We start from the raw sequence: 25,974 nt of genomic DNA, 5'->3' as shown, positions 1-25,974 counted from the left end.
CAGGGGGCTCTGTGTCATACCCTGGGCTTCAGTATAGTGACAGAGGTTTCTGGAGAACTTGACTGTGCAGTTTAGGTTTCTCCCCATCCTTTCCCTCCCTTTGACCTACCTGCCCTCTCTTCTTCCAGTTTCCATTTTCTCATTATTTATTAGAACCAGGAACGTTTTGGGAGGCAGCAAGAGCAGCTACAAAAATGAACCAACTAGGCTGGACAAAGCCAGCGCCTACAGAAGGCTGCTCTGCTGCCTACCCTGTAGCTTAGTCACCAGCAGGAGCAGATGGTCAGTTGCGCCCAATGTGTCCTCTGGCTGGACTTCTACTGCCAGGAAACTCTCCACTGCTTCTTCACAGGGGGAATCTTCTGTAAGATGGGTTCTGGAGAAAACCCTCTTTTTCTACTTCTTCAGTCCCCCTTCTCCGTGTCTTCACTGGGGCAGGTGGGCGTGTCAGCAACCCAGAAAAGCAAGCCATCCCAGAGTGCGGGGCTTTGAGGAAGATGCAGGGTATCCCAGAGTGCAGTGCGGCCTTTGAGGAAGCCAGACCCTGACTGGTCAGCAAGCTTGTCTATGCTACTAATGTTGTTATCCTTGAGTTCATCTTGTTGGGTCACCTATCAGCACGGCAAGAGGCCTCCTCTTCAGCTGCAACCTCACCCTAGATGAACAACCCTATCCAGGTTCCTGCAGCCTCAAGCCCAGCGCTTCAGGGATCTGACCATTAACAGCCTAGGCCAATTTCCCAATCAAAATGCTTTCCACCGTCATGTGCACCTGGAAGAGAGCTATCTCATCAGTGCCTTCATCTAGGGAGCATTTCCTGTCATATAACCCAGAGAAAATAAGAAGACTGGCTGTCTTCCCTCTCAGTATTAGTTTTCCCTCATCTATTTCCAACCTACTCCAGAAGACCTCTGCCGTGGCCCCTTGGGACCTTGCCCACCACCCTCAGGAAAAGCTGGAGCCACAGCCAACCTGAGTCACGACCATGGTCAAATCCCAGAACAAGAGAGGACAGGTGGGGAGGCCGATGAGACACTGCCTGGAGGCCATCTTCCTTGCTTCTCCGTCCCTTGGATGCTCTCCCAGACAGTTCCTCCTGGTTTGAGGCTCCTGAACCCCAAAGAGCATAGATGCAACGCATAAGCCATCCCTGACTCCCCATCAGTTCCATCCCAATCCCCTACATCCCTCCCCTCCCCCCAGCTGCAGCCTAGACCAGAATCCTCACAGGTGCATGTTCCTCCGTTTTCAGATCCATCGCCTGGGCCCATTTATTTCAGTACCATCTTTGCCCTTGCAGCCCTGGACCTTTGCCCCCCTTCCGTTCTATATAAGTGATAAACTAACTGATCCCGAAAGTGGTTCATGGCCTCCTTACTGGCCAGGTGAGTCCGGTTCTGGACTTTCCAAGTTAGTGTGTACTTTACACCACACCTAGAGTTTCCTTGGTAATTCCCCTGCTAAAGATTTCTAATTTTTCTTTGAAGAAATTAAGAGGCTCCCTCCATCTGCTTAGCCCATTTATTCTCAGAGAAAGCTATCGCTTCTGTTTTAGCAATGAGGAAGCACAGAGCCTCAGAAATAGGTTGTGGCAAAACCCAGTTCTCAGGTCCTGAAATCATCTGGTGTCTGCAGCCTACCTAGGAGTTCTGCTTAAGTTGGTTCAAAGCCGATTCTGGCCCTTCATGTCTTTTAACCACTCTTCTTTATAAATCTTTTACAGTAAGCGTATGTTAATCTTGTGATCAGAAAGAACATTGTAAATGTGACTAAACACTGTGGCAAGAACCATAATCTGACACTCCCCCACCTGCCTTCCCAGACACTCACCAATACCACTGGGTGGTACTTCCCAGGGGTGGGTGATAGGAGAGTCCCTCAGGTTAATGTGGTCCCCAAAGTCCCTGCGTCCTCTAGGCTTGGGCTGCTAACCTGCAGAGAGAAGTCAGGACTAACAGCACTTACTCAATCTCAGTATGGAGGTTTTGCCTGGTAAAAAGTGTCTAGCTCTCCAGGTTCTACCATGGCGATAGAGGCAACTGTCCTTGGTTCTGAAGAGGGTGTTCAGAAGGTACTGTCCAGACAGCAGCTGCAGGGGGAGAGTCCCTAGGACCACAGTTACTCCCAGGGATTCTGGGTCCTTTCTGGAAGCTCCCAGCCCATAAGCTTCAGGGCATCCTGAGTAAGCAGAAGGTCTCGGCATATCTGAGAGCAAACCAGGAACTTATTAGCTCTTATGAGTTGAAGAAAATACAGATCCAAAGGATGTAAGCAGTTATGGTATGCATTCACTGATTAGTGGATATTAGCCCAAAAGTTCGGAATACCCAAGATACAATTCACAGACCACATGAAGCGCAAGAAGAAGGGAGACCAAAGTGTAGGTGCTTCCGTGCTTCTTAGAAGGGGGAATAAAATACTCATGGGAGGAGATACAGAGACAAAGTGTGGAGCAGAGACTGAAGAAAAGGCCATCCAGAGACTGCACCCACCTGGGGATCCATCCAATATAAAGTCACCAAACCCAGACACTATTATGGATACCAAGAAGTGCTTGCTGACAGGAGCCGGATATAGCTGTCCCATAAGAGGCTCTGCAAGTGCCTGACAAATACAGAGGTGGATGCTCCCAGCCAACCATTGGGCTAGGCATGGGGTCCCCAGTGGAGGAGTTAGAGAAATGTCTGGAGGAGCTGAAGGGGTTTGCAGCCCCATAGGAGAAACAACAATATCAACCAACCAGACTCCCAGAGTTCCCAGGGACTAAACCACCAACCAAAGAGTAGGGACCCATAGCTCTAGTCACATATGTAGCAGAGGATGGCCTTGTCAGACATCAATGAGAGGAGAGACCCTTGGTCCTTTGAAGGCCCAATGCCCCAGTGTAGGGGAATGCCAGGCCAGGGAAGCGAGAGTGAGTGGGTAGGTGGGGGAACACCCTCATAGAAGCAGGGAGAGGGGGGATGGAATAGGGGGGTTTCCTGAGGGCAACCCAGGAAAGGTAAATAAAGAAAGTATTTATTTAAAGATAAGGAGGAGAAAGAGGAGGAGGAGGAGGAGGAGGAGGAGGAGGAGGAGGAGGAGGAGGAGGAGGAGGAGGAGGAGGAGGGAGGTAGATAGTTTGCTCAGTACCACACAGCTAGATGGTGAGTCACATAAGGGTGCAATTCCCATCATTCGCAGCAGAGGGCATTCTTCAACAGAGACTCAGAAAGAAACAGCTACCTGGATACAGACAGCTCTTGCAAGATACCTTAGCTACTTGCTGCCTTTGAGTCATTCCTGCTGACAGATGATTACTAAAGCCAGAATGCATTTGTAGGGGCTCTGGTCCTGCAGCATCCCTGAGCTGAGCTGCCTGCCCAAAACAGCTCTTCAAAGGCCTAGCCAGCCAGGATTCCTGGGGTCAAGATTAGCGCCCTGCTGCTTAGGCCATTTTAAAGAGATGTCAGAGGACGAGAATTTTAGTATTCTGCCTAGAGACATTTCTTGTGGTATTTTGGTGAAGAATGCAGCTGGATTTTTTGCCCTTGTCTGAAGAGTCTGCCCGAGGCAGGTTAAAAGATTCAGATTAATTGCACTGACAAAGGATGTCTCAAAAACAAACAAACAAACAAACAAAACCCAAAAAAACCCAAAAGCAGTCATCTTATAACATCTCACTCTTTCAAGTTCAGTTCTACTGATTAGTATAGTTTTGCCTACTGGGTTACCCCACCCCTGATGTCAGTCTTTTCCTAATATCCTCCCATCGCCTATATCAAAGCAGCAGCAACTTGGAAACTTGAGAAAAGTTCCCCAGACACCTTATGCTAGTCTGGTGCTAAGTTATCCATCTTCTAGTCTTCAGACTTGGGTCCTCCTGGTTTGGAGGCCTTTAGCTGTGAAGCAGGGCACTTCAACACCATCACCACCACTGGGTCTCTGTTGAAGAATGCCCTCTGCTGGGAATGATAGGAATTGCACCCTTACGTGACTCACCATCTATCTGTGTGGTACTGAGCAGACTACCTACCTACCTACCTACCTCCTCCTCCTCCTCCTCTTCCTCCTCCTTCTCTTTAAACAAATACTTTCTTTATTTACCTTTCCTGGGTTGCCCTCAGGAAACCCCCTATTCCACCCTCCCCTCCCTGCTTCTATGAGGGTGTTCCCCCACCTACCCACTCACTCCCGCTTCCCCGGCCTGGCGTTCCCCTACACTGGGGCATTGGACCTTCAAAGGACCAAGGGTCTCTCCTCTCATTGATGTCTGACAAGGTTATCACCATATCACCACCACACCTCCTAATTCGCAGGCCTTTAGATTTGGACTAGGATCAATACTATTAACTTCTATGGCTATCAGGCCCTTAGACTAAGCTATTCTACTGGTGAATTAGTTTGCTTCTTATGCTATAACAAACTCCATGACCAAGCACAACATGAAGAAGAAATGGTTTATTTTATTTTATGGGTCATTGTAAAGGGAAGCCAGGGCAGGAACTCATGCAAGCTGGGAACCAGGAAGCAGGAACTGCATCAGGAATGCCTGCTGCTGAGGCTATAGGTTGCTCTCTACAAACTAACAGTAAGACCCTAGATGAAGACAAAGCCTACACAGATCATTGAACATGGAGAAGTGGATCTGGTGCCTACCTAGAGCTTTCGCCCCTATGGTACTGGAAGGGTCTCTGGGTGCTACCAAAGGAGAAAGGTAAACACAAACCCAGCTACAAACCCTTTGATCTACATTCCTGACCTGCCTGCAAGATATGCAGGTGCCATAGTGGCACACAGATTCTGGGAGTAACCAACCAAGGCCCACCCCATAAGATGGAAGCCATACCCAAACACTGCATAGATGGCCAAGAATTTGAGACCAAATATGTCAGACTCCTAGGGGTGAACCAAATACTAGTGTTCTGCTAGAGGAATATAGCAATAAAATGACTCCTAACAGTGTTCTGTCATGGTTATAGATCAGTGCCTTATTCAGTCATCTTCAGAGAAGCTTCCTCCTGCAGAAGATGGGAACAAACACAGAGACCCACAGCCAAGCAATGTGTCGAGAGCAAGACAGCAGAAAACACTCAGCTCAAATTCGGTTGTCTTCATCCAATCCCTCTCCTCAGGACTCAGGCAACCCTGCAGAAGAAGAGGAGGCAGAGGAAGGCTTTGGAAACCCTTCTCCCAGCTTCCCTACCCATGGCTGTCTTAGACCTAACCAGGGGAAAATCCCCAGTGTGAGCCATAGAGAAGGAACACTACCCCCCAAAAGAACTTCCTGGAGCCTTTTCACGGATTCAAGGAACATCTAGAGCAATAGGCACTGCTGGTGTGGAATAATGGTGGAGGGAAGTTAAAGCTGGATCAAGCCAGATGTACCCAGTAAGCTGATTTCTCCATTGGACATTGATCAATTGATTGATTTACGAAATCTCTGTTGTTTGATTGGAAAACTCAAGAAAGGGTGACTTCACTGGGTATAAGTCATCTCACCCATCTCATACAGGCTAAGAGTCAAAAATCTCAACACAGCTCATGAAGCCACTTGTAAGATGGCCTGCAAAGGATTTATGTTCCCCTTTCTGAGAAAATACCACAACCAAGATTCTTAAGACAATTAATGAATCATGCTTACAGTCAAAATACAATGTTGACCTCTGTGCCACCCACACACAGAGGGAATTCCCTTGAGTCTTGTGGTCTATGTTCTTATCTTGTCAATATTCCTTTCTTATCTGGAAACCGACACAATGAAAGTTACACACCACCTCATAATCTCATCTACAAAAGGAAAATGTTTTATATAAAATATGCATACCAGAATATTTTTACTTACTCTTTAACCCCATGTATAGCCTGTATGGTTCAAACAATGTAACTCCAAAATCCACAAAATCAGATATGTATAGTTACTGCCAAGGTACTGAGGTACACATCACCCTGGATTCCATCTCTCTTAGAGTGCACATTCTTTTCTCATTTAAACTAACTTTGCTTCTGACTGACTTGTCCTGAAATTCTTTTCTGCATCATAAATCAAAATCCCTGTGCATAGGGCAGAGATATTCAGCCACATTTCTTGAGGCACTATTAACAATAACCAACTTAGGGACTCAGCCTAGATGTTCATCAATAGAGGAAAAATGACGTATACGAACAAAACAGCATTTTTCTTCAATTATAAAGAAAATGAGACATTCAAGAAAATCAACAGAACTAGAGATCATTATATTGAGGGAAATATTCCAGGTTCAGAAAGATATTCATAATTTCTTTCCTATGTAGAACCTACATTATATATATATATATATCATATACATACACACACACACACACACACACACACACATGACATGAATTAGAGGAAGGAGAGAAGAAAATGGGGGAATTGGAAATGGGAAAGAAAGAGATGGAAGCCACAGCCTTTCTCTTGTCCTGTATTCAGAAGTGACATATCACTAGCTCTGTCACATCTATTCACTATAAGAAGCCACTAATCTCAGCCTGAATCCAAGAAGAGGACAGTAATGTCCAGAAGTGAGGATACTTAGTAGACATCTTTAGATTCATGGTTAGAGCTCATCTTTGATACTGAAACAAGTGAAGCCCAGCACTGGTTTACAATTTCCTTGCAGGATCTGGATGTGCTTGGGACCTCTCCCTCAGTCTGAGCAGATGCAGGAGTCTGTCGTGCTCAATATAAACAGCTCTTCCTGGGACACACATGCACACATGCACACACTCACACACACACACGCCACAAACCGTGCACCACAAACCACGCATGCGCGTGCACTCACATACTTCAGGAAGTTGTGGTAAGTGCATCTCCTTTAATTTGAAATCTGGAAGTACACCATCATGGCGGATCTAAAGAGATATTGGTGTGACTGGGCTCTAGGTCCACTCTCTGAAAATCCAAGAATGAGTCAGCAGCAGATATTTTCTCCCATTCTTTGGATTCCTCTCCTCTTCCTACTCATGGGTAAGTTCTGCTTGCTACACGCGGTCTCTGAGGTTGGGCTTCTGCCCGGAAGATAGATTCTTGTGGTAAAATCAGGAAATTACCTTCCTTAGGTAAGTACTCTGCAACTATACTTTATTTTGAGAACTGTACATATGTAAGAGTATGTATGCAGTGTGTGTGTGTGTGTGTGTGTGTGTGTGTGTGAGAGAGAGAGAGAGAGAGAGAGAGAGAGAGAGAGAGAGAGAGAGAGAGAGAGAGAGAGAGAGAGAGAACAAACACATTGAATCACCATGAGGAGGTAATATTCTAGCCCAGTCTCAAACCATGTTTCCTTCATACTCACTGTCTCCGGTTTGTTTTCTGTGTAATGTATACAAATTCACAGAGCAATCAGAGCAAACCCTTCTGATGACAAGCCACCTTGCAGCCTCCGGGGGCACAAACACTGTTAGATTTTCTTTCTACTTCCTGTCTTAATTCTTGTATCCCCTGGACCATAGAAGCTTCATATGCCCAGGTGACCCTAGACAACGTGACTCCTCCTCCTCCTCCTCCTCCTCCTCCTCCTCCTCCTCCTCCTCCTCCTCCTCCTCCTCCTTCTCCTCCTCCTTCTCCTCCTTCTCCTTCTCCTTCTTCTCTTCCTTTCCCTTTAGGCTACAGCTACACTTCTTTTTTTTTTAAGATTTATTTATTTATTTTATGATATGACTACACCACCATTGCTCTCTTCAGACACACCAGAAGAGGGCATCAAAACCCGTTACAGATGGTTGTGAGCCACCATGTGGTTGCTGGGAATTGAACTCAGGACCTCTGGAACAGCAGTGCTCTTAACCACCGAGCCATCTCTCCAGCCCTACAGCTACACTTCTTTGTCTTCTTTTTATCTTATAATTTTTGCACCCAGAATTCTTGAAGTAGCCAGGATTCAGATCTTGTCTGATTTGATCTAAATTCCTAGAGTACTCTACAAAGCCTCAGGAGCCCTGGAATCGGGGGATCTAGACTGGGGTCATGCAACAGATACCGCAGAGTCTTCATAGGAAAATGAGTTGTGTTGACCAAACACCTGAGCTCTTAAAAGCTTTGATAACAATATTTATCAGAAATATGGACTGTACTTAAAACCAAAACAAAGCAAAACAAATGATACCATCTCTGCCCAACCCCAAGCTTGACATGACTAAGCCAAAGACAGTCTGGGATCTCCTAGATGATGGAAGGTAGGCTGATAAAGACATTTTCAAGCTTGAAAACAGTGAGAGAGTCATGCTTAGCACAGTGGCATGGAACAGTCCCTCGGAAATAACTGTTATTTCTCTAGACTCTTAGTGACAGCTTTCCCCCCATGCTGAGCATCTAGGTTCTACCAGGGAGTGACTTTATTTATTCTATCACTCACCTAGCCATCTCTCCACTCCTCTAAGCATCGTCCTATTCATCTTATTTTTAAAGAGATGATGTCATTTGCTTTTCTAGCTCTTTACAGTTTGCAACAACCTGCTTTCATTGAAGTTTTATCAGAATATCCCTTGTACATGACGTAGCTCTGATGAATCTATCAGTCTTACAGATCAATATGCTGACTCTCAGAAAACTTCAGAAATTCACCCAGTCATAGCCTGAGTAATTTCCCAATTAGAAAAGAAGTTTAGAAGAAACGGTTTATGGATTACTATAGCTACTTTCATGGAAGAGAGTTTGGTGAATGAGTGGGTGAATGCATAAGTGAATGAATGAATGGCTTTGCTAGCCAGTGGGCTTAGAAGGAGAATGTCTGGTCTCATTCATTTCTCAGTATATGGAATTTGTGATAAGTCCATGTTTATGGGGTGAATGAACGAAAGGTGGCTTGAAGAGTTCAGCTGTTCCTCCAAGTCCCTCTTCTGTTTCCACAGGGCTCGGAGCCTCTGGAAAGGAAACACCTCCAACAGTGATATCAGGGATGCTAGGGGGTTCTGTGACTTTCTCCCTAAACATCTCAAAGGATGCAGAGATTGAGCATATCATCTGGAATTGTCCCCCAAAGGCTCTTGCTTTAGTATTCTACAAAAAAGATATAACTATTCTGGACAAAGGATATAATGGCAGACTCAAAGTCAGCGAAGATGGCTACTCCTTGTACATGAGCAACCTAACCAAAAGTGATTCAGGATCCTACCATGCTCAGATAAACCAAAAGAATGTTATCCTCACCACAAATAAAGAGTTCACACTGCACATCTATGGTGAGTTCCAGAGAGCTTGGGGGATTTTCCACCCCCACACCACCACCAATCCCCTACTGATCTCTAAAAACTTTGTGACCATTAACCACAGGGGCAGATGGTTAGAAATGTGACCAAAATCAACAACAACAACAAACCTCGAGATGAGCGGTTGTTCCATGGGGCTAGCCATGGAAGCCACAAGATCACTGGGGTCAGAGTGTAGCTGGAGATAGCGTGAGGTGGTACATTTTTATATTCCACATGACACATGGTGACAGGGACAGCCCTGCCATTGGTGTCTTCTTCTCAATAGGTAACATGATCTTACAGTCCTGAAGCTCATTGTACTATCTTATAGACAGCCAAAAGGCTGACAACTCTCTTTCTACCCTAGTTTTGTTCCTTCAGCTTAAGTTTGTAGTGTTTAATCACTAGAGTCCATAAATCACATGTACTCTCTCCTCAGCAAACCTTGTCCACACACATTCTCCCTAGATGTGCTTACTTATGTTTTGCAATATAAATATTTATGTATGAGTAGATGTGTGTTTATGTGCATGTGGGTGCTGGTGAAGGACAGGGGAAGGTTCAAACCCCCTGGAACTCGAATCATAGGTGAATGTGAGCCACCCAATGTGAGTACAGGGAATCAAACTGTGGTCTTCTGCGAGGGCAGAAAGTGCTCCTAGCACTGATCCATCTTCCCAGCACCTTACCTTTAATGTTTTGCTTAGAAATACATTTTGTTACTTAAACATTCTACTTTCTACAAAACAGTAGAATACAATTCAGCCAAGTTCTATCCCACTTTATGCAAGCATTCACTTCTCTTCAATTTCTAATGGCATGTCCATAATTTCTGAAACATTATCAGAGAGATGTTAAATGTCTTCATTTCTATCACTACATATATATATATATAATATTAGAATTCCAAAAGGCTGTCAGATTTATTTCTACCATATATATATGTGTGTGTGTGTGTGTGTATGTATATATATATGATTAGATATATATATTAGATTTCCTTACAATGCCTGTTTTCTTTCTGAGTCTATGTATTTCATTCTAATATACATATGTTAGATTTCTCTACAGTGTCCCTAATTTTTTTCTGTGTCTTCAGAAACTGCCTTTACCATCATATTTCTACCAAAAGCATCTTGATGTCAACATGGGCTCTTACTAGCATACTACTCAAAATTCTTCCAACCTCAAGCTGGGCCATGGTGACTTACACCGTTAATACCAGCACTCGTGAGGCAGGCAGACTTCTTGAGTTCAAGGTCAGCCCGGTCTACAGAATGAATTCCAGGATAGCCAGGGTATCACAGTGAAACTCTGTCTCAATTTTTTTTCTAACATCTATTCACTAGCCATTTCTAAAGACACCTTCCATATTTTTAGACATTTGTTACAACACCTCACTTTTGGTATCAAAATCTCTGTTGGTTTGCTAAGGTTGCCGTAATAAAATATTACTGGCTGATGGGGCTGGAAAGATGGTTCAGTGGTTAAGAGCACTGGCTGGGCATCCAGACGATCCAGATTCAACTCCCAGCACCCACAAGGCCATTAACAGGTGTCAGTAACTCCAGTTCCAAAGGGGAACTGATGCTCTCTTCTGACCCCCATGTACACTGTATGCATGCAGCACAGGCAGAAGTGTGCAGGCAAAACACCCATGCACATAGATTTTAAAAATATATATTATTCGCTGAGTAGACTAAACAATAGAAGTGTGTTCTCTTACAACTTTACAGACTGATCAAGATACCTGTAGGTTTGGTGTCTTCTGAAGTCTTTGGACTGAAAATGGCTATCTTCTCTCTAGGTCCTCAGATGTGAGTCTACATAGTTGGTATCCTATTTCTCTTCTTCTTATAAGAATAATAGATGGAATTTGGGCCTACTCTAACAGATTCACCCCTATCTCCAAACACAAGCCTGTCTCCAAGGTCACATTCTGCAAAATTGTAGGTTAGGGTTGAATAGAAGAAGTTTCAAGAAAAAGTATTTATTTCATAATGTCATCTTTCTACTGAACAGGTAGTTTGACATCTCTGTTGATTTGTAGGGTGTTCTGTATCTATTAAGGAAATTTTGTGCAGCTGTTAAACTTAGAGTTGATTATTAACATGTAGTGATGGTTCATATGTATTGCTAATGTTTAATGAGTTCTACACAATATGAATAGTATGCTATCACATATGTATATCTAGAAGGATCAGTATGAAACTCTTAGTGTAAGCATTATTGTGCCACTTAGAGTGAATATGACCAAAATACACACTACAAAATTCTCAGGTAATTAGTAAAACTATTACTTTAAAAGGAAACTCTTAGTGGTAATGGACTCTGGAAATCTAATGGGGGGAAGAAATAGGTGTTTGGGGTAGTAATGATTACTTTCTAAAATCACACACCCTTTTTCTTATTTTCATTTTTGTGCGTGTAACTAACACCTGTTCAAGAAAAATTCAACCCAAGGTTGAACAGAGGAGATGGAATAAAAAGGAAGGTGAAGGAAAAAGGACAAAAGGAAGGGAAGCAGCGGGTCACTGCCTAGGTCATTCCACAATTACTCAGTGGCCAGGAGGTCCCAAACAGGGGTTGTGGAGGAAGGAGGGAGGGGAGGGAGGGGAGGGAGGGGAGGGAGGGAGAGGATGGAGGGAGGGGAAACAGAGGGGGAAATATGAATCACACTGCTATGAACTTTGAGCTGTTGTGATAATAAGACCTATGGAGAATGTTTTAGAAACACAGTGGAGAGGCTCTCACCCTGATTTGCAGACTCCCCTAGAACAGGGAGAGAATAGGGAATGAACAGGGAATGCTGATCTTCCTCCATGTCTAGCTTCCCTACCATCACCTTCTTCTTCAGGGAGCCTTTTCCTGATAAGGAAGAAATCTGAGAGTCTTCTCGATGTTGTTATCCCCCTCAGAGAAGCTCCAGAAGCCTCAGATCATCGTGGAATCTGTGACCCCATCCGATACTGATTCCTGCACCTTCACCCTAATCTGCACTGTAAAGGGGACAAAGGACAGTGTCCAGTACAGCTGGACCCGAGAGGACACCCATTTAAATACATACGATGGAAGCCACACCCTCAGGGTTTCCCAGAGTGTCTGTGACCCCGACCTACCCTATACCTGCAAAGCCTGGAATCCAGTCAGCCAAAACAGCTCCCAACCTGTCCGCATCTGGCAATTCTGCACAGGCAAGTGACTCTGCTCAGTTCTTCCAAGGGGACTCTAGAAACATCCTGAGCACCCATGGGGTTTAAAGTTCAGGTTTCGGTGAGACAGAGGATGGAGAAAAGAAAGAGAACAAGTTGCCCAGGGGCCTAAGAGAGGCTGGCCAGACTTGAAAACCCCAGGCACTGTGGCACCCCAAGGGAGGAAAGAAGGTCCTGAGGCAAAAGTCCAAATTGAATTTAACTTGAGTGATGGTGTCTCTCAGGATCACCTCAAAGTAGGGAAGACTGGACAGGCTAAGAAGGAAATGAAAATAACCAAATAAAACAGGTGGCTTCGGGGGTGCCTCACTGAGGGGATATGGGAAGGGGAAAGGGGGTTCCAGTGTCCTTCAGTGTGGCTTGGGTGGGGATGGGGGCGGGGAGGGGGTCAAGGGAGAGAGGAACAGAGGCAGAAGCTGCAATGTCTCATCTCTGACTTCAAACTCAGGAGCCTCCAGAAGAAAAACAGCAGCGGGGAAGACTGTGGTAGGAATCCTGGGAGAGCCAGTGACCCTGCCCTTGGAATTTCGGGCCACTCGGGCCACAAAGAATGTTGTCTGGGTGTTTAACACGTCGGTTATCAGCCAAGAACGGAGAGGAGCAGCAACAGCGGATTCTCGCCGTAAGCCCAAAGGTTCTGAAGAACGGAGGGTGAGGACCTCTGACCAGGACCAATCCCTGAAGATCAGCCAGCTGAAGATGGAGGACGCGGGCCCCTACCATGCCTATGTGTGCTCAGAGGCCTCCCGAGACCCCAGTGTGAGACATTTCACCTTGCTTGTCTACAGTGAGTACCCCTCGCCAGCTTCCTCCCTATCACAGCTAGTCAGCTCACACAGGGGTACCCAGGAAGGAAACATTAGAACCAGCGGATGAGCAGACCCTACCTGCCAAGGTGTTCCTTGATCTAGGCTTCAGACACCTAACTTTCATCTATCTGCGCGCTCGCGTTCCATCATCGTTTATAACGAGGACAGGGATAAGTCGGGTGGAAGCAGAGTAGTCTGGAGGGAAGCGCTTGATCTGTCAGAGCACTCTGAGGGTGGGCCACTCGGAGATCCAGAGTGTGAGACAAAGAATTTGCATTCTTCCTCCTCAACCTTGGGCTTTCCGGGAGTTGGGCTTGATATTTTGTGTAGTTTAAGCCTGCCGGCTCTCTTCCCTGTCTACATCCAAGGCTACACAGCAGGTTGGAAGTCAGCCTGGACTACATGAAACCCTGTCTCTAAACAAACAAATGTAGAATAATTTTGTTTAACTGATCAAAAAAAAAATGAATGAATGTGGTATTTAAGTACTAATTTTACTTTTTAAAAATTCTTGGTAAAGTTTAAGACATTGTGTTCAAAAGAACTGAACTTGTTGGTGTTGATTAACTGGCAAACTTTTCACTGCAAGACAGTGTTTGAATCAAATTGTTCACCTGAGTATCAAGGTCCACGGAGGTTAAGGATGCTCATGACTGAGGAAAAGACCTCCACTGGGCGTATGACTCCTGCGGGGCACCACACACAGTCTTCATGGTTGTAGTCGTTCTTTTTTACTTTTCTTTTTAATTGTGTGTGAGCGTGAGTGTGTGTGGATGTGTGTGTTTGTCTGTGTGTGGGGTGTCCTCTCTCTCTCTCTCTCTCTCTCTCTCTCTCTCTGTGTGTGTGTGTGGTGTGTGTGTGTGTGTGTGTGTGTGTGTGTGTGTGTGTGTGTGTGTGTGTGTGTAGAAGATAGTATTTAGGGACTGGCTTTTTCATTCCACTATGTAGGTCTTAGGACTCAAACTCAGGATATCAACCTTGGCAGCCAGCCAGTTCACTGACAGGTCTGGTTCCATGCTGGCTCTGTCTTTCCCCCCACATAGAGAGACTGGAGAAGCCCAGTGTCACCAAGAGTCCTGTGCACATGATGAACGGAATCTGCGAGGTTGTCCTGACCTGTTCAGTGGACGGTGGTGGAAACAATGTGACATACACATGGATGCCTCTACAAAACAAAGCTGTCATGTCCCAAGGGAAGTCGCACCTCAACGTCTCCTGGGAAAGTGGTGAACACCTGCCCAACTTCACATGCACAGCCCATAACCCTGTCAGCAACAGCTCCAGCCAGTTTTCTTCTGGGACCATCTGTTCAGGTCTGTCCCTCCCCCTCCTTCTCCCCCTCCCCTTCCATCCAGGCTATAGAAGCTGGGACTTTGATGTCCAGTGTTTGTGTTCTAAGCTGTTTATAAAAGCCAGTGAGAGACTATAGGACAGAATCCTATAGAGCATCATTTCAGTGCAATGGGATCCAGATATATAATTCTAAGGTTCTGAGAGCTGTGTTGTTAAAAGCAAAAAGAGATAGATGTGTTCGTAACTACCTGTATCCAAATACTTCAGCGGCTGAGGCATAAGAATTACAAATTTGAAGTCACCCTGAGCTGCTACAAAATTAGAATTTGTCACACACACACACACACACACACACACACACATACACACACACACACACAAAGTGGTGGATTTAATTCAGTTGGTAGAATACTTCCCAGTACATGTGAAATCCTGACTGTAATCCATAGCATTGCAAAAAACTGAATATAGAGGAACAAGTCTATAATAACTATAATCCCAGAAACTGAGAGATGCAGAAAGATCAAGGAGTCTGAGTACATCCTTGGCTACAAAGAGAGTTTGATATCAGCCTGAGCTAACAAGAGATCCTGTCCAAAGAAGTTAAAAAAGAGGAAGTGATACAGGAAAATAATTACTTTTTATAATACATTTTATTTCATCTAAAAGATTCAAAATATCAGTAGTTCATATGAATTTTGTATAAAATACTTATCAACATTTTAAAGGTCAGCGTGTGCTTTATACTTAAGCCATATCTTAATTCAGATAATAAATTCTTATTAAAAGCTAATTTTATTCAGATTCCATAAAATATACAGCTCAAAAATAAATGTATATATCCAAGTCTTTTTCAAACTAACTCCAGTGTTTCAAAAAGAAACTGAATCACCCACCGTTTGCCACTCAAATTTAAATAAAAATAAGCATTTAGTTTCTAAGCCAAACCAGCTGTGTGTCAAAAGCTATGGTCTACTGGACAATGCAGAATTCAAGGTTTGTAGTGTAGAGTTATGTGAAGTGTATGGAAAGGGATGCCAACTGTAGGAGAACGTGGGCTGAGTGTGCAGAGGAAGCTTTTCCTTTCTGTTTTGCTTTGCTTGTTTTGGGTTTTGCAACTGAGTATAGCCTTAGCTGGTCTGGAGCTCTGCCCATCGGTAGGCTAGCCTCCAACTCACAGGGGTTCATCTGTCACTGCTAAGTGCTGGGAGTAAAGGTGTGTGCCACCATGCCTGGCTCTGGTGGTTCCTAATAGATGTGAGCCACTACTCTAGAGCTCTGTGCGTTTTCACACAATTAATTTTCACAGCAATCCAATACATGGAAGCCTTTTACCGTTTTCCCCATTCTATAAAGATACTGACAGAAGTATGGGGGACTTATCAAAGTCCCCTATACTTATACAGCAAAGACAGTATTTGTAACTTAAGGCTGGCGTTCTGTTTCTCCCCAGAAAATGTAAGAGAAAGGTAAAGTCTATCTGGGATGCAGTGTCGCTGGGGCAGGCTGAGCCTGGCTTCATAGGAATCTGAGCCCTTTCTTCCTTGAGCTTATAACTTCTGTCTCACTTAGAGAAGAAGGCAGTAGTGCAGTGGCCTGCTCTGAGCCTGGTGGAGCTTAACCAAATCTCATGTTAAAACTCTAGAGTCTGGGTAAGCCATACATCTCGCTGTGGAGTCTGTGTCTGCCTGTGTACTCTGGTAACCTCTTGCCTAGCAGGCTTGGTGAAAAATGGTTGTAGAATGAATAAATGAACGTATGTATTTTTAGATTGTCACAGGATTTTGAAAGCCAATTAGGATGGTCACTGTGTTCTGTCAGTCATTCTCTCTGATTTCTCTGTCAGTATTTGCATTAATATCCTCATTTTTTTTTCTCTTCAAGGCCCTGAGAGAAACAAGAGGTTTTGGCTCCTGCTCCTCCTGGTTTTGCTCTTGTTGATGCTCATTGGCGGTTACTTCATTTTGAGGAAAAAGAAGCAGTGTAAATGTGCTAAATTCACTTTACCCACCCTTAGGAGCCTCTCTGTTTCGAACCTGGGAGGTTCCTCAACCTTCTCCTAAACCCCTGCTACTTCTCTGCTAGACCTAGTTTCTTCTCAGGGTGATGAAGAGGCTAGGTATTACTTGAGGGTCTTTAGTTAAAAATAATTGTACCCCAACTGGATTAGTTCAGATTTTGTAATTTTTATTATTCTATGTGTATGTGTGTTTTACCTGTGTGTACAGACATCACGTGTGCACTTGGTACCTTTGAGGGCCAGAAGAGGACATCAGAGTCCTTGGAAGTGGAGTGACAGATGGTTGAGCGACAGCACATAAGTGCTGGGAATAAAACTCTGTCCTCTGGAAGAGTAGCCAGTCCTCTTAACCACTGAGCCATTTCTCCAACCCTAGCTTAGACTTTTGTAGAGTATGGAGCAAGAATGGGGACATGATTTATTATTTTATGACCCAGTGGCCTTAATGGACAAATGTCAACAGAGGCCTGGAAACCACCAGATCTCCCCATATCTTATTTGTGTGATTCTCTGCAAGCCAGCTTGACTCTCCTCCTGCAGTATAGCTGAGGGTCAAGGGGAGGGGTGTACTTCAGCACAGAAACCTGCATCTTCAGACATACACACACGAATGGCTCTCTAAAAGCTGGAGAGAGAGGCTGTCTCCCTCCAACTTCAATTTGAAAAATGTAAGAAATATCTCTGATTACCCAAGTTGAAGTCATGTGGTTGCTGTTGGACCAATCACTGCAGACAAGGAGATAAATACTCATAATTGGCATCTCCCTCTAGAATCTTAATATTGGAGTGATAATGGAGAATTTTCCCCAAAGAGCAGGCAGGCTAAAAGACACATGGCCCTGGAAGAATCACTTCTAGAAGAGTCAGAATTCTCTCTTCCAGGGAGATGCCAGGAAGTCCCATAGCATTCTTGGCAGATGATGATGACCCTGGGCTCTGGATACTGCTTCCCTTGGCCCTATGCCCACCTCAGGGTCCCCTCCTTGTCCATAGTCTCCCCCGAATCTCTCTTCAGAAGCCTCTCCCCCTCTCCTTTGAGTCTCACAAACTCAAGACACCTCCCTACTCTCAGTCTCAGTGACTTCTTCTACTTGGTTTCTCAGGTTCGTCTTTGGCCACCAGGTACAGACAAGCGGAGGTCCCAGCTGAAATACCAGGTAATATCATTAGTAACTCTGAATATGGATTATTTGTGCCAGATATAAGTCCCAAAGCCTAGCTTCTCAAAGTGTAGTCAGCTGACCAGCCATGTGGGTTACTTAGCACCTTGTTAAAAATGCAGAATCTTGATCACTGCCACTGGAATACTGAATCCAAAGCTGTATTTAGGGGACCCACATACCTGCTAAAGTTTGAAAATGCAGTATGCTGGAAGAAAGTAGTTTGGGAACAAAAGCTCCAGAAAGATGGATCCCTTAGAGTTAGTTTCTGGAACCAGGAGGTGTGGTCTGTCTGCTGGAGCCTCCTGGGTGCCTTGGATGTTGGTTGTCACCACTTGAATGTGACCTTGGGTTATTTTCTTAATTTTGTGAATAGAGAAACAAAGGCCAAGTGACACAATAAAGCTGTGACAGGAGCAAAGTCAGAAGCTTAATTAAAATTAGGCTCAAGACTCTTAACACTCAAGAATGGCCGTTCTCCAGCCATGGGTCATGGCCCCCACAGAGGTCACATTTTAGATATCCTGCATTTCAGATATTTACATTATGACTCATAACTAGCAACATTACAGTTGTGAAGTAGCAACGAGAACATTTTATGGTTGGGGTCACCACAACATGAGGGACTACATTAAAGGATCACAGCCTTCAGAAGGTTGAGAACTACTGTTCTAGAGCCTCCTCAGTGTGTTTGCAAGATGACCCAAGCTAAGGGGTGTGTTCTTGAAACAAACTCTTATTCAACACTCAATGGCACAAAACATATAAAAGCGGGATTGTCCCAGTGGGTGTTGGGGTGCAGAGCTGAGATGCTTGCTTTGACTTCCTCATGCCCATGCCATGCCACCCTAAATTACCACCTTGAACATCAGAGCTCTGGTATGCTAAAGAGCCCCTTATCCTGCCTCCTCAACCCACACCATGCTTCTAAAAACTCTCTGTTGTATCTCATGGAGGAGATCTATCAAGGAGACAGGGTCAGAGGAAGGCCTGGGGCTGAAGTCATTATACAATGTAGAGTTTCTGAGAGAGAAATGCAAACCCCCAAAAAATGGGAATGGAAAAAAAGAACCCATCAATGACTCCTCGTGGCTTTGTTGTGTTCTAAAGACAACACGTAGGAGTCAGATGTATGGATTCAGGTCAGGCAATCCCATTTAGACCCAACTTCTCTTCCCTACCAATGATAGCATCTCGGGTAATGCAAGCTCTAACTTTTATTTTCCTTATCAGGAAAAATGGGGATGCTTCATTTACTGTGAGGAGCAAAGTGGAATGATGTGCACGGTGGCCACTCGGTGACAATCATTACTGTTGTTCACTATTAGACCAACTCATACAAAGCCAGAGAAAGCACTAGGTAGTGGCAAGAACACCAGGACTAAGCCACTGCATTCAAATCTTGGCTCTACCATGTAGATGAGGACACACTTAACCTTTTATATGATCCAGCTTCATTTCTGTGCTTCATGATGTTATAGCAGACCAAAGGCACTTGGAGCATTGCATGACACATCAGATACTTAGTGAATGGTAGGCATGTTTATTCTACATTTGGGTCAAATGAGCTACTTTATTTACCCCAAAGCAAGGTTGGTACCCAGAAGGTATGCCATGTAAGTTCCTTGAGACGGGCACCTGTACTGACTGCACTACACCCAGGCCATTGCACTTGTTAAGTATTATAAGTGGATCCCTTTCTCAAGGGAGTAGGCTCCATGTTTCTGCTGAATGCCTTAATGGTGCTGCTCCCCCCACAAGATATGCCCTGTCACTCATCAAAGCTTGCCTTTACTTTAAAGCCCACTTCAGTTCTGCCACTTTCAAGGTCTTCCTTGTTCTAACGAGTAGCATGTCCTCCCACCTCAGCACTTTCCTTACACCATCCACGTGATACCTACCAGAGACCACCTTATACTAATAAGTAATAAATATTCATGTATATGACTCCTCTTCCCCAGCTAGACAGTGAACTCCAGGACCAGATCTAATTTATCTTTGTGTTTCCCCAGAATCCCTGCCTGTGTCCTTGTTAGTTCTGTTCACTTAAGGTTGCTGGGAAGACCATAACACATTATATGAAGTGAACATGTATGTGTCAGATAAATAAATCATTTGGTGTTTGAAAAGGAGGAAGGAAGCACATAAAGGAACTCCCTAATGGGAAACAGATGTAAATTCCCCCAGCCTTGTGATCTGATCTAGGACAGAAGTTGGAGTAAGTTGGGTCCTTATAGCAGATCAAGAAAGATGTGGGAGTTGACACACTTTTGTTAACCCTGCACAATGTGTTCTAGAAACCCCAACTGGCCATGGACAATTTTCTGTGCTCTCCCAACGGTATGAGAAACTAGACATGTCTGCTAAGACCACCAGGCATCAGCCTACACCCACCTCAGATACCAGCTCTGAGAGCAGCGCAACAACAGAAGAGGATGACGAAAAGACCAGAATGCACAGCACTGCTAATAGTAGAAATCAGGTGTATGACTTGGTCACCCATCAGGACATTGCACATGCCTTGGCCTATGAGGGGCAAGTAGAATATGAAGCAATCACTCCATATGATAAAGTGGATGGGTCTATGGATGAAGAGGACATGGCATATATACAAGTGTCCCTGAATGTGCAGGTGAGCATTTCTAACTAGCACATCTTCATCCTCCTTCTATTTCTAGGACTCTCTAGTGGCCTGGAGAAGTTCTTACAAACTGGGGGTCTGTCTAAGAATAGGTCAAGGACCATACAGACTGATGCCATACAGTTCAGCCATGATTACCAAACCATGAGAACCTTTGAAATGGAGGAACTCACTTTTGGGTCATCACTATGGGGAGCAAGAGAGTCGGAGATACTGTCCCCAGCACAAAAGCAACTCCCAGCTTCTGAGACCAGAACACAGTGGGTGTACTCTAGCCTCAACAGCTATGGGCTAAAAAGGAAAGGGGAAGCTCTCATTCAATGGGTAATGCTAATCTGATACCTGTTACAGGGAGAGACCCCACTTCCTCAGAAGAAAGAAGACTCAAATACAATCTACTGCTCTGTGCAGAAGCCTAAAAAGGTGAGAACAATTTTCTTTTTCCCAAGAAAAAGAAGTAAGAAGGTGTTCCCAGTATTTTTAACTGAAAGTCCTAGATTCCCATAGCTGAGGAACTCAGAACTGCTCAGTATTATACAGATCTGACACATTCTATGGTCAACAGAGGTGTCTGATGCACCTCTGTGTGACAGAAGATTGAACATTTAATAATCAATTTAATATCTAATGGGGGTTAAATTGAATGTTAACATGTTTGTGGGCTTTTTTTTTATTTTTAGGGGGAAGCATTTTCTGTTTGGTTCATTATCCTAAGTATCAACTGGGTTGTAAGTTTTGCTGCTGCTGCTGCTGCTGCTGCTGCTGTTGTATTAATGGGGATTTTTTTTTCAGTTCTGTTATAGTCTAGATTATCAGTCTTCTGCCAGATGTAGAGATTGCAATAATGCTTTCCGGATCTGTTGGCTCTCTGCACTCATTTAATTGTTGTCTTTGCTATACTGAGTCCCATTTGTTGATTGTTGGCCTTAGCTTCTGAACAACTAGGGTACTATTCAAGAGTCTTTTGTTACGTATACATCTTGAATCATTTCTCCTTTTTTTTCCTCTAGAAGTTTTAAAGTTTCAGGTCTTTTACATTATGGCCTTTAATGCACTGGGGTTGGTTTTGTGCAGAATGAGAAATAGGAATCTAGTTTTACTTTATACATGTAGGCATGCTGCTCACCATCACTATTTGCTGAAGAGAAATAGTCTCCAGTGTGTGTTGTTGACATATTTGTAAAATCAAGTGGCTAGCTATGTGACTATATCTGGGTCCCCTACTTGGTTCTGTTAATCTGTGTGTATGTTTTGTGCCATTGCCATGCTGTTTTTGACACTGTGTGACTTGGCTGGACTATAACTTGAAATTAGGGATTGTGATATCAGCCTAAGTGCTTTTGCTTGGGATGATTTGGCTGTGTTTGTGCTTCCATGTGAACTTTAAGATTGTGTGTGTGTGTGTGTGTGTGTGTGTGTGTGTGTGTGTGTGTGTGTGTATGATTGCATTGAGTCTATATATTAGTCTATAAACCGCTTTGTGTTAGATGGTCATCTTTACAATATTGATTCTCTCAATCCATGAGCATAGAAAGTCTTTCTATCTTCTACCATCTTCAATTTGTTTAGTTGATGTTAATTTCCATTGTGTATTCCTCTCACTTCCTTGGCTTTATTCCAAGGCTTTACATTGTTGGACCTGCTTGTTTGTTTCATTTTATAATTGTAGCAATTGTAAATGGCATTTTTCTCCTAATTTCTCTCTCAGCATATTTCCCACTGGTCTGTAAGAAAGCTACTGACTTCGTATGTCAAATTTCTCTCTTGTCTGTTTGTTAAAAGTAGTTATCAATCTTAAGTGGGTTTTTTTTTCTTAAATATGCATCAGCAATGATTTTTGCTCTGAATCTGGATGATTACTTCATCCTTTCATCCTCACTTTCCTAAAAACGTTGAGTCCTCAACACTTTTGCTGTTGAATCTACCCCCAAATTTCACCCAACCCCTATAAAACATTCAGTAAGAATATTTTTAACTCTAATTTTTTTCAAACACGCTACTTGTCTGTAATTAATGGTCCAGTCAGTAACATTTATTGAATGCTTTTTATTCACAATCAGGTGGTGCTGTGATGATCCAGATGTGTTTGCAGCAGCACCCTGACCTTGAGGCTGTGTCTTTAATCAGTCATTTGATAAAAGAAGTTAAAGTGAATTTGTCAGTGAGAGAAGGAGAAACACTATGTGATTACTTAATAAGTTGTTTGTGAAATTCCACAGGTTTTATTCAGATGCAAATAGTAGCACTTGTCACTGCACTGAGGAACAGAGAATCTGTCACTGTACTCGACAATAAAGTAGCTGTCACTGCACTGAGAGATAAACCAGCTGTCACGCACTAAGAGATTAAACCAGCTGTCACTGCACTGGGTGATAGAGCAGCTGTCGCTGCACTGGGGGATAGAGCAGCTGTCACTGCACTGGGGGATAGAGCAGCTGTCACTGCACTGGGGGATAGAGCAGCTGTCACTACACTGAGTGATAGAGCAGCTGTCGCTGCACTGGGGGATAGAGCAGCTGTCACTGCACTGGGGGATAGAGCAGCTGTCACTGCACTGGGGGATAGAGCAGCTGTCACTACACTGGGTGATAGAGCAGCTGTCACTGCACTGGGGGATAGAGCAGCTGTCAATGTACTGGGGGATAGAGCAGCTGTCACTGCACTGGGTGATAGAGCAGCTGTCACTGCACTGGGTGATAGAGCAGCTGTCACTACACTGGGTGATAGAGCAGCTGTCACTGCACTGGGGGATAGAGCAGCTGTCACTGCACTGGGGGATAGAGCAGCTGTCACTGCACTGAGGGATAGAGCAGCTGTCACTGCACTGGGTGATAGAGCAGCTGTCACTGCACTGGGTGATAGAGCAGCTGTCACTGCACTGGGAGATAGAGCAGCTGTCACTGCACTGGGGAATAGAGCAGCTGTCACTGCACTGGGGGATAGAGCAGCTGTCACTGCACTGAGGGGTAGAGCAGCTGTCACTGCACTGGAGGATAGAGCAGCTGTCACTGCACTGGGGGGATAGAGCAGCTGTCACTGCACTGAGGGATAGAGCAGCTGTCACTGCACTGAGGGATAGAGCAGCTGTCACTGCATGGAGGATAGAGCAGCTGTCACTGCATGGGGGATAGAGCAGCTGTCACTGCACTGGAGGATAGAGCAGCTGTCACTGCACTGGGGGATAGAGCAGCTGTCACTGCACTGGGGGATAGAGCAGCTGTCACTGCACTGGGGGATAGAGCAGCTGTCACTGCACTGAGGGATAGAGCAGCTGTCACTGCACTGAGGGATAGAGCAGCTGTCACTGCATGGAGGATAGAGCAGCTGTCACTGCATGGGGGATAGAGCAGCTGTCACTGCACTGGGGGATAGAGCAGCTGTCACTGCACTGGGGGATAGAGCAGCTGTCACTGCACTGGGGATAGAGCAGCTGTCACTGCACTGAGGGATAGAGCAGCTGTCACTGCACTGGGAGATAGAGCAGCTGTCACTGCACTGGGGGATAGAGCAGTTGTCACTGCACTGGGGGATAGAGCAGCTGTCACTGCACTGAGGGGTAGAGCAGCTGTCACTGCACTGGGAGATAGAGCAGCTGTCACTGCACTGGGGGATAGAGCAGTTGTCACTGCACTGAGGCATAGAGTGGCTGTCACTGCACTGAGGGATAGAGCAGATACAACTTCAGGAGGAAAAAGTTGAGTTGGGCTTTGGAAGATGGATCCTCTGCCAGGTATGGAGTCATACAGAGCCTTAGATGTTTGAAGCTGGAGAGTTGCAAGTTTTAGGCCAACTGATCTATACAGCAAGACCTTGTGAGGAGAAGGAGGAAGAAGCAGAACTTCTCAATAAACAGAACTCAATAAAAACCTACTCAGAGAGCAGATTAGTTCGTCATCTTCTGCTTCCTCCTGACTTCAAGCTCATGGTTGAATGTTTAGGGATTTCTCTGTTGACCTTGAGAATTAATCTATAAAATTTACTACATTGCATAGCTGCTTTCCTCTGCAGTCTAATTCTTCGGGCCAAATTTACAGGTATGAATATTGATTATTCTTTGCTCCAACTTTTAATGTGGCCCCAAGCCACCACATGCAGGGCTGCACAGCACCCCCACCGTACCCTACAGTAAGTAGAAACTAGTGTATTTCCTCAGCTATGTTCCTCACAAAATTTATCTGAGTTCAGGATTTAGAGGAACAGGAGGTCTAGTTCTGGGTCCAAGGCCATCACGATTTGATCAGGAATTTCTCAAACCTATATTAATCATTTTCTAACACACATCTCTAGACAGTGTCTTGACACCTAACCTCCCCTACCCACCCATCATCAGTTCAGATTTCATCTTCTCTGTAGAGTATTTGCTATATAGTCTCTAGAACTGAGGTCTAATTGGAGCCTAACCTCTTTCATCTAAGTTATTATATACATGTTTGCCTCTTTCCTCTAGTACAGGCAGAGACTCGGATCACTTAGTGGTAGCTTATAAAATGGAAAGTATTTTATTGTCATTTTTAAACTTGTAGATTTGCTTCACTTAACCAACAAGTACTCCCCTACAGAGAGTCCAGCACATGGTCCTTAGCACTGGGACTCTTTCCATAAACTATAAGATGGATGAGCCTTGTCCTGGTCTTGCATCTTACCAGCACCGCCTGAGGAGAGTCGGATTCTCCAAGGCTTTGTTAACCTTATTCTTGCATGTTCTTTTTAACTCATCCAGACGGCACAAACACCACAGCAAGATGCTGAGTCTCCTGAAACCCCTACCTATGAAAATTTCACCTGAAGGGAAAAGCGGCTGCTACTTCCGGGGTGAGGATTTGGAGAAAAACAGACATCATAAATCCTCCTGTTTCTGCAGAAAGAACACATCAGAATTTCCTGCCATGGCTTAGACTAGCCTGAATTTGATGCCTTCCTCTTCTTGTCATCCTCCTTACCCCATGAGCCCATTCACAGGTCAGGCAGAGTCTCCTTGGAGCCTACAGGCTTTGAACACCCTGCCTTTGGATCTCTTTTTCTTATCTGGACTGCCTTGTCTGCCTCAGTGGGGGAGGATGCACTTAGTCCTGTTGGGACTTGATGTGCCAGGGTGGGTTGGTACCGTCTCTGAGGAGAAGGGGAGATGGGAATTGGGGGAGGGATGTGAGGGAGGGATGGGAGGCCTGTGGTCAATATGTAAAGTGAATAAATAAACTAATAAAGAAAAAAATTAAAAAAAATAAAGCCCCTCATAAGTTCATATACTTGAATGCTTCAAGGCCTTGTTGGAAGTGTGTCACTGGGGGATGGACTTTAAGTTTTCAAAAGCCCAGCCAGGCCCAGTGTATTTCTCTTCCTGCTGCTCATGAATCAAGATGTAGAACTCTCAGCTACTTCTTCAGCACCATGTCTGCCTGTGTGCCACCATGCTCCCCATCGTGATGTTAATGGATGAAACTGTAAGCAAGTCCCAGTTAAATGCTTTCTCTCATAAGAGTTGCCGTAGTCATGGCGTCTCTTCACGGCACTAGAACACTGACTACGACAGCCAGTTTGTCAGGTCATTGAAAGTATCATTGTCTTAGCGTAGCATCATGGGAAAAGCTCAGCAGTCAGAAACACAATTATGAGAGTGTGGTACACAGAACCCCCCAGAACAGGGCAT

At 44.6% G+C, this 25,974-nt stretch overlaps 1 protein-coding gene across 3 annotated transcripts; it reads left to right on the top strand.

Annotated features, from left to right (window-relative positions):
* Positions 1–6,762: 6,762 nt before the first annotated feature.
* Ly9 (lymphocyte antigen 9) lies at positions 6,763–25,560 on the top strand. 3 transcript variants are annotated; one of them, NM_008534.3, is made up of 10 exons: positions 6,763–6,973; positions 8,854–9,183; positions 12,111–12,386; positions 12,853–13,191; positions 14,257–14,526; positions 16,391–16,489; positions 17,630–17,683; positions 19,984–20,318; positions 20,679–20,750; positions 25,048–25,560. In NM_008534.3, exons 1-10 carry the CDS (start codon positions 6,850–6,852, stop codon positions 25,111–25,113), a joined length of 1,965 nt encoding a protein of 654 aa, NP_032560.2. In that variant the 5' UTR covers positions 6,763–6,849; the 3' UTR covers positions 25,114–25,560. The 3 variants fall into 3 exon arrangements, 2 of the variants coding, with proteins under 2 accessions (NP_032560.2, NP_001264897.1); NR_102726.1 differs by having other exon boundaries at positions 6,839–7,065; NM_001277968.1 differs by lacking the exon at positions 8,854–9,183.
* The last annotated feature ends 414 nt before the right edge of the window (positions 25,561–25,974 follow it).

This window comes from Mus musculus, chromosome 1, assembly GCF_000001635.26.
Source record: "Mus musculus strain C57BL/6J chromosome 1, GRCm38.p6 C57BL/6J".
In the NCBI taxonomy this organism is placed as follows: Eukaryota; Metazoa; Chordata; class Mammalia; order Rodentia; family Muridae; genus Mus; species Mus musculus.
The sequence above is the reverse complement of the archived record's forward strand: the minus strand, read 5'-3'. Positions and strand labels throughout refer to the sequence as shown.

Coding starts and splice junctions, on each gene's coding strand:
- Ly9 (NM_008534.3), top strand. CDS start 6,850: ATGGCGGATCTAAAGAGATATTGGTGTGACTGGGCTCTAGGTCCACTC. Junction 13,192..14,256: donor TTTCACCTTGCTTGTCTACA/GTGAGTACCCCT, acceptor CCCCCCACATAG/AGAGACTGGAGAAGCCCAGT. Junction 17,684..19,983: donor GGTCCCAGCTGAAATACCAG/GTAATATCATTA, acceptor AATGTGTTCTAG/AAACCCCAACTGGCCATGGA.